The sequence below is a fragment of the Berghia stephanieae genome, chromosome 9 (assembly GCF_034508935.2).
Source record: "Berghia stephanieae isolate SIO BIC M18660-M18661 chromosome 9, UCSD_Bste_1.3, whole genome shotgun sequence".
In the NCBI taxonomy this organism is placed as follows: domain Eukaryota; kingdom Metazoa; phylum Mollusca; class Gastropoda; order Nudibranchia; family Aeolidiidae; genus Berghia; species Berghia stephanieae.
In genome coordinates, this window is record NC_088368.1 from 25,609,834 (window position 1) to 25,619,161 (window position 9,328).

At 37.3% G+C, this 9,328-nt stretch overlaps 1 protein-coding gene across 2 annotated transcripts in view; it reads left to right on the forward strand.

The window, feature by feature from the left end:
• Positions 1-4,174, forward strand: part of LOC144979929 (uncharacterized) — an 11,876-nt gene extending 7,702 nt beyond the window's left edge. For both annotated transcript variants that reach the window (XM_078927221.1, XM_078927220.1), the window contains exon 2: positions 2,040-4,174. In XM_078927221.1, the coding sequence (XP_078783347.1) occupies positions 2,041-3,183 (1,143 nt within the window). In that variant the 5' untranslated portion in view covers position 2,040 and the 3' untranslated portion in view covers positions 3,184-4,174. The remainder of the gene's footprint in view (positions 1-2,039) is intronic.
• Positions 4,175-9,328: the final 5,154 nt, after the last annotated feature.

The window sequence follows — 9,328 nt, forward strand, 5'->3', positions numbered from 1 at the left end:
ATCGTCTGTACTCAAAAGATTGGTGAATGAATGCTACAACCACAATTGAGTGGAATTTTCAAAGCCCAAGGTCACCCAAGGACGTTTGACATTATCATATATTGTTGATCTTTATTTTGAAATATGGATCTTGTGGGTTTAATCAATATAAAAGAAGTATGATCACTTATAATTTACATAGTTTTGCTCTCCATCGTTAACTTTACGGCACTGATAGGTGGCTGTGCTTAGATCCGGGATTTTTAAAAGACCTATTGCGACGGGCCTCTAAAAACCAAAGGGCGGCCATGAAATTTGTGGAATAAATTTGAGTCAGTCTGAAGTTAACACTTTCATAGTCTTTTCTTAGCAATTATTTGAACTTCTTTGTCTGCAAAACTCAAATCATGATCTTTTTATGGATTGTGTACCGTTCGGGTAGTTTGACTTGCCGTAGTCAAGACTTGGGGCCGCATTGGAGTCTATCTTGCTCATACACAAAACACCTCTTCAAATGTTTATATGAAAGAAGTTTAAAACGCAACCAAGAAATCCAGCAAGCCAAATGGATTGGGTTTAATCCGGAAAAGATCGACATTGTGAGCTAAACCATATTCGTGGCAGCGACAGGTCGATTTACTCTATATTTTGGGAGGAGGGGGATGGTTAAAGCATTGCACTATAAGACGGAAGGTACCGTGTTCGATCCCAGCTTCTGGCACTTTCGATTTTTTTCAGAACATAACAACACTAATCACTACAGACCCAGACCCCAACCCTAAATACCTCGGCATTACATTGGACAGACAACTAAATTATCGCAAACACATTGAGGGAAACGCAAATAAAATTGCAAAAAGAAACAGCCTGGTGAGAAAACTCGCAAGTACAACCTGGGGAGCCTCACCACAGGTACTGAGAACGTCTGCTTTGTCACTGTGCTATAGTGTCGGAGAATACTGTGCCTCTGTTTGGATGAGAAGCCCACATTTAAACCGCATTGACATCCGACTAAGAGAAACAATGAGAATTATAACAGGATGTCTCAGGTCAACTCCAACTCAGTGGCTCCCAACACTGAGCGGCATTGCACCACCAAGTCTTAGACAACAAGAAGCTAACCAAAGGATGCCTGCAAGGATTGACGAAGACAAAGACAACATTCCCATAAAATCAATAATAAAGCAGGCACCTTCAACAACAAGACTCAAATCGAGAAGACCTTTCCACCTGACAAAAATGGCAGACTTCAGTGTGGAGGAAAACTGTAGAGAAATGTGGAACAGGGAAACACCAAGAGGAGGAAACATCATTAAAGATCCAACCAAAAGAGTGCCTGCATTCAATAACGCCAGGAAATACTGGACTTCCTCAAATCGCCTCCTAACGGGACATGGCAAAACTGCATCAAATATGTGCAGATGGAAACTTCGAAACAGTGATACCTACCAGAAATGTAAAGCAGCCCCAGAGACCAGCAATCACATCGTCCTCCACTGCCCAGTCACTAAATTTGAAGGTAGCTACGAAACCGTCCTTAGGGCGAAGGAAGACTTTAGAAGCTGGGTTGACAAAATAAATTTGGAGGTGTAGCCATACGCTACTACTGCTACTACTACTACTACTACTACTACTACTACTACTACTACTACTACTACTACTACTACTACTACTACTACTAATACTACTACTACTACTACTACTACTACTACTACTACTACTACTACTACTACTACTACTACTAGCAACACCAAACATTTAGAACGGGACATGGCGCCTTTTAGGCGATATTACATTTTTTCCCGACAGAGGCAACGCTGTCAAGGACCAGGTACTCATTTTACACCTGAGTACGGTGGGAGAGTGTGAGTAAAGAGCTTTTTCCAAGGACCCAACAATGTGCCGAGCGAGGCTCGAATCCAGGATCTTCCGATTCGAAAGCAGGTGTCATGCCACTAGACCACATAGCCGCTTTAGAGCATTGCATGATCCCAGAGTCCACTGAATAAAAGAAAAATTTCTTCACAAGTAAAGTCTTTTTATTTGTTTGTTTGTTTCAGAATGACTTTAATGCCTTTAATGCCTATGTGGGAGAGAGAAAGTGACAATTTGTATGGATTGCCACTAAATGTTAGCAGCCTCTTCTTAGCACGTCCCTTCGGATATCGAACACTTGTGTATATTCAGGCCCCTTTAACTATCATCTGTGGTATCTTGGGAGGATTTGGCGTGGTATCCAACATCATTAATGTCATCGTGTTCTACAGACAAGGGATTTTATCTCACAGTTCAATTGTAACTTTGGCATTCATTTCAATTTCCGACGGTTGTTCTAACTTTTTCGCGTTTTTGGAGCCAATACCAACGTTCTTACGCTATTTTGTGGATTATTCCAAGTGGAGATGGGATGTGTATTACTTTGAGAATTACTTCACACGGAGACCAACTCTAATGTTGTTCCAAATTACGTGTTTAGCCGTTGCTTACCTCACCTTCGAGAGGGTGATTAACATCACGTTTCCTTTCAAGGCTAAATCTATCTTTACTCCGAAGCGTTCTATGATAGTTATGATTTGTATATTTCTCTTTGTCTTCATTGTTCATACTCCTGCAATTTTTACGATTACACCTTCTTGGGTCAGGGACCCATCGACAAATTTTTCATTTACAAAGCATTGGCAATTCGATCCCGTGATGTCTAATCGAGTGATAATAGCCATTTATCAGGCCATTAGTCCTGTTTTTCTGAGATCTGGATCAATTGCTTTGGTTATAACATGCAATATGATTCTTTTCTGGAAGGTGACGCTGTCTCAAAAATTTAGACACAAAACGGGACATGCAATAAACATCAAAAATTCTTCTTCAAACTGTGATGAATCTAAGAAAAGTAACTCTGAAAAACCGAAGGAGCTTGAAAATCAAATTTCCAGTAAAGAACTAACTCTCCTTCGGATGATAATTGTTACGTCTTCGGTGTTTACTGCATGTTATATGGTTACCATTATACTGTATATTTTGTATTCTCTCATCTTAAGATATGGGATTGACTACCATGTTTATCACAATTATCTTACATGGAATATTATAAGTTTTTTTCAGAATCTCAACGGGAGCATGAACATTGTCATATATTACAATATGAGTAAACGTTTCAGGGAAGAATTTCATTTGTGTTGTCGTAAAAATAGAAATCTTTTGTAAATATTTCAGGTAACTTCATCAGAAAAAAACACGCAATTGAACGCGATACAAATCCAGATGGCAAGATTAAAATTTGAGAAATTAAATAATTGTAACACTGGCATATATCTCCATGTCCAACAGAGATGTTCTAACGTTATCGTGAATATTGAATCAATCTAAATATATGTCTATATATATATATATATATATATATATATATATATATATATATATATATATATATATATACTTCAACAAACCAACTCAGTCCTGACGATGGCTAATTAAGCCTGAAACATTAATGTAGACTGTCTCAAACATTTTGGTAAATATTTAAAAAATAATTCGCTCCATTACTACATGTCGAGCACTTTTCGTACCATATATTTAAACTTAAGCATGATTTAATTCATTGTTTCTTGTTTTCTATGTGTTAGTCTCTTATAACATAATGCAGTCACGGAAGGCTATATCAGTATTGTTGTGGCCGCGGAAAAATGTTTACATAAACGTTTTGTCCATATATCAGTCCTTACAAATGATGAAAATGAAATAAATTAAAAATACAAGATGTCAACAAGGGGAGTCAATTTTAAAACTAATGAAGTTTCTATATAGTCTAGATCTATATGAAAGACAGTTCTTGTGATCAGTTTTTGAAACCCATGAATCATTTTAAACCTTGTCAGTTACGTCAAATATCGAAGCAATCTCATTATGTTGTGTACAACTGCGGAGGGTCTTGAAAGTTGTTAAAACGGCTTAGTCGGAAACTGTGTGTAGTACGCTTAACAGGACGTATTTTGTTATCTCTATGAGCTTAGCTGTTGCTGATTAAACAAAAAAAAAAGTAATTTTAGCTGGATTTCTATACAAAACGATTCTTAAAATTTCGAATATCTAGCAGTGCACAATTGTCAAGGTTTGTGTAAAATATGAAATTAAAAAATAATTTATGTTAGTCCAGTCAAGTTTTAGATATTAAATATATTTTTATGAGATTTCCTCACTCTTGTGTTTCTCTTTTTTTATTCAACCCGATCCAACCCCCGTATTGGAGAAATCTGTAATGATCGCTCTCATTCAACGATTGATGAACACTATTATTACAACTGTCACTTCTATGATTTTTACAAACAAAGGCTTCTACGATACACAACTCATTCAAGTCCTTTTAAACAATATTTTAATATTTTTCTTATCTCTGTCATACAAATCATACAAATATTTTCAACCAACGATCTTTTCATTGCCCTATCTTTCCTTGTGTCAATGAAGTGAGTCCAGCATAGTTTCGTTAACTAATAGCCTGGTACTGACCAAAATAAAGGGTGTCAATAAAGTCTGTCCCCGGTTTCAAAGACTTATTATTCTAAAACTGTTATAGATATTTGCGTTTGGTTTTAACCAAGTTCAATGAAAGGGTCATTCATTTAGGTCCAATAGTAATCGACCTTCATTACATCACCAAAGCTAACAAACTAAGCATTAAATTAAGATGCCTTTTAATCTGTGCTATTGTTTTCTGATGCATCCCATCTGCGTCAATATCAACCATAGGGGAAAAAATCAGTAAACATTTGCTTCTCCACCATGAAAACGGGCCATATGCATATATCTTTGCATGTTTTCAGACATATGGATTGATAGAGACGGGCTCGAATTTATAGAAATGAAACAATAAGCAAAATTCGCCATTTAATACCAAAGCATATAGCAGAACTTTTGATTAATTCCCTTATTTTTATCCAAAATGGACTATTGTAACTCCGTTTGGGCGAATATAGCTAAAAACAAAATGTGTAAACTTCAGGTTACTCAAAATAACACAGCTAGACTCATTGTAGAAAACAATCACAAATTAATACCCGTCGGTAACTCTCCTTCTACGTGAGTTACATTGGCTTCTTGTGGAGAAAAGAGATGCCTCCAAGATTTGTACTGTTGTCTACAAATCCTTGAGCACTAACAATTCCTCCTATATTAAAGACCTTCTAAACATCTGTATCCTAATAGAAACTTGAGGTCAAACAATGACCAATCATCCTTGTCAAACATCAGACCTTGCCTAAATTAGGTGAGCAATCTTTTCAATCCCCCCCCCCCTTTTTTTTTTTTTTTTTTTTGGAACTCTCACCCATCACATGTGAGATGTTCGGTTTCGTTGACAACTTCCAAATCTCGCTTAAAGTTTTATCTTTTTACGTCGTAAATTGCTATATTATTAACATGTTTTCTTGTTAAATTGATTTCGTATGACTTTTCCATCAACATTTGTCTTACCGTCATATGTTTTGTTTTATATCACTGTAAAGCGTTTAGAGCGTGTGACAACGGGGTGAAGCCCTATATAAAATGCCATTTATTATCATTTTTATTATTATTATTATTATTATTATTATTATTATTATTATTATTATTATTATTATTATTATTATTATTATTATTATTATTATTATTATTATTATTATTATTATTATTATTAAAAGAAATGATAAATAAACACGTATCAACAAAAACTTCCTCAACTAGACAATCAGTCACGGATAGATACCAAATTCAAAAGATTTTTCGCGAAGAAACAAAGACGTTGGTCAAAAGCTAAATCATCAAACTCACAAGAGCATTGGAGAAATTATGACATCATAAACAAAGAAACAGGAAAAGACAGAGTTTAACATTGTGAAACACCAACGACTATAGTGGCAAAACGAGAATTGGTCGAAATAAACTCAGAAACAATTGGATTCAATAGTCTGATGTCACGTCCGCCCAGCAACCAGCAGTTTGGTTCTAAACAAAGAAAATCGGTACTTTTTATTCTTCATGTTGGCTATAACTTTTTCGCATGTCATTTTATCAGAATTTGAAAAAGTCAAAACATGATCAGATTTATACTTTTTTTCTCCTCTGGATACACTTTTATGTTCGTCGGAGAAGTATTTCAAAAGGGCGTCCGCCATTGTTCCGATAGTTTAGAACCAGTTACTAAGTTACTATGCATAATTACAAGGGAAGTGACGTCACGACTGTTGAAGCCTATTAAATCGCTACCCTCCTTTCTAAACTACCGAACTCTGGAACTTGTCGGTGAGCGAGAATAAGCATTGATAGAGTAACAAATCGCGTGCCCGAGGCTCTGATCTCGGACCCACGCTGTTTCTGATTTACATAACCGGCCTTCAAAGCAAACTTCAGTCAATGTATACCTTTTTAAAAACGACAACAATCTTATACAGAACCATAAAGAACAAAGGACATAATATTGGATGTCACAAAACTGATTTGAAGTCGCTAGAAGAATGAAAACAGAACTACCTAATGAAGTTCAATGTCTTGAATGCCACATCATATCTATCACCAACGAAGAAAAGAAAGCCAATAGACAGTATGCGCTTGGCTAAGAAGCTCATAACATTGCCATCCGGAAGTATAACGGACCAACACACAAAAATGTGTGTATCCATGAACGTTTATAGTCGGATTAATACAGTTCAGTGAGCATTACTCATAAACGCGGATGGCAAAAATCAATAACAAAGACCTTTGTGACGTCATCTTCGAACTATCTATTTAGATATAACATGTCCTACCCCTATAGGTGTCGAATTTCTTTTGTACATCATAAAATTTAAAGAAAATGAACAGTGTGTAGATCTAGTAGGACATGTTTTGCTACAGAAATTATGTATCGCAAGAATTTTACTGCTATTGTGTTTGAGTTCTAAAAAATGAGAGGCAGCCGAGGCGTCCCGATCGGATGATTATGAAGTGAAAGGCCTTAAATCATTCAGTCAGTCAGTCAGTCATTTTGTGTTAGTTGGGTGTGAAGTTTTGTGGAAAATCCTGAAAATGGCTGGTAAGGAGAGGGAGGCAAACATGTGATGCCTATTCATAATCGCAATCTCAAAGACTGCGCAACAGATACACAAGAACACTTGCTAGACCTTATTTTAATATGCGCCAATGCCATGTGGCAACTAACCCCCAGCAATAAATAAAACGTTTAGAGGTGGCTCAATGGGAGTCAGGTTCACTCCCCACTGGTGACCACTTCCCTGAGTCTCATGTTCACTCCCCACTGTTGTCTACTTCCCATAACTTTGTCGGATATTGTCGGGTTTCGTAAAAAAGTAATTGCTTTTTTACGAAACCCGCCGAAACCCAGTCCCAGGTTCACTCCCCAATGGTGTACACTTCCCTCAGTCCCAGGTTCACTCCGCACTACTGCCTACTTCCCATAACTTTGTCGGGTTTTGTAAAAAGAAACACCGGAAAAAATGGGAGGGGCCCGTCCTCCGTTTTTATGTGGACCCGGCCCGTCTACCGTGATAATGATGTGGTGTTGGTGGTTGTAGTAGTAGAGGTAGTGATGATGATGTGGTGGTAGTGGTTGCAGTAGTAGTGGTAGTGATGATATGGTGGTGGTGGTGGTTGTAATAGTGGTGGTAGTGATGGTTGTAGTAGAAGTCCTAGTGATGATGATATGGTGGTGGTGTAGTGGTAGTGATAATGATGTGCTTTTGGTGGTTGTAGTACTAGTGGTAGTGATGATGATGTAGTGGTGGTGGTTGTAGTAGTTGTGGTATTGATGATATGGTGATGGTGGTTGTAGTAGTAGTGGCAGCGATGATTGACGGAGGTTGCCCGTAACCCGGAATTTTTTGCTCCAGACCGGAGTCTTTTCCGGTGAAACCGGAGTTTTGGCATCACTGAATAATATGTCTAAGCATGCCATCTCTCTCTCTCTCTCTCTCTCTCTCTCTCTCTCTCTCTCTCTCTCTCTCTCTCTCTCTCTCTCTCTCTCTCTCTCTCTCTCTCTCTCTCTCTCTCTCTCTCTCTCTCTCGGGGAATTGCCTGTTGTGTTCGCTTTGATTAGCATACAAAACAATGTGTAACCTCAACTCGTTTATAGTCTGATTGATACAAGTTCGTGAGAGCTACTCATAAAAAAGACTGGCTAAAAGCAACATCAGAGAGCTGAGTGACGTCAATTTCGTTCCATCTATAGATGATATAGCTCTAAAATATGACTAAGTATACTTTTGAAACTTGTGATATTAATTGGCTCAAGTCATCTGGTGTTGGTGGTCAAGTGGAAGAATATTGCCTTGCATTGTAACTGTGCCAAGCAATGTTGCGGTGCATAGTGACCATATGGGTGGCAATAATAGAAACATTATGGCCTCGGCGTTACTCTCCGGCGACGCATTTTACAGACATTACTCCATCCTGTTCTTGAAAAAGTTATTCCAAGTTATACGCAGTGCAGTGATAATTTTATTTTTCAAACTTCCACATTTATATAACGCGATATCAACTAAGCTCTACTAGGGGTCCGTCAATAGCAAATCTTAACGTACACGATGAGACACGACGCCTGCAAGGCGATATAACACACTTTTTTTATAATCATTTTACACCTGAGTACAGTGAGAGAATGTGATTAAATAACTTTTCCCATGACTCAACTTTGTGTCAAACCACAAAGCCACACAATATTATCGTAATGGTTCTACTACATAAATGAAGCCAAAAAAACATAACATGTATTGAAGAGGAGAGGGGTAGTGAGATAAATAAAGCTTGTAAGGATCGATATAATATTGCATGTAGTAGTACCTACATTTTTTTAATATATCTATTCGGGCATTTATCTACTACTGCAGTTTTAAAGGGTTTGACGGCGCTTGAGACACATTTAAGTCCCAGTAAAAAGGAAGGAAATGGGATATTATTTTGTTTTAATAGAATTACAAAAGCACACAAGATAAGTAAGACAAAGGTGAGTGATCCTAAATAGGGAATGGATGATTCCAAGAGCAGGCTGCCATTGTTCATAGTTTGAGATCCCCTAAAAGTCTCATCCTGCCACAAGCACAGGATTCCACAAAGAGGAAAAGACTCACATGCTTACATTATCCATTCAAAACAACAAATATAACAATACATAACAGAGGGATGATTTCCAAGGAAAAAATGTCATCTCCCAAAACTTTAACCATATATTTGACCGTTTTCATCTCAGCCAATGGACGCCAGTAAGGGAAAGGACAGAACCAAGAAATCTCTTGCAAGTCAATGACAAAAAGCTAGTTGGAAAACAGATATATAGGGATATAGAAGGCACAGTAAGTTTTAATGAATAACACATGATCACAAA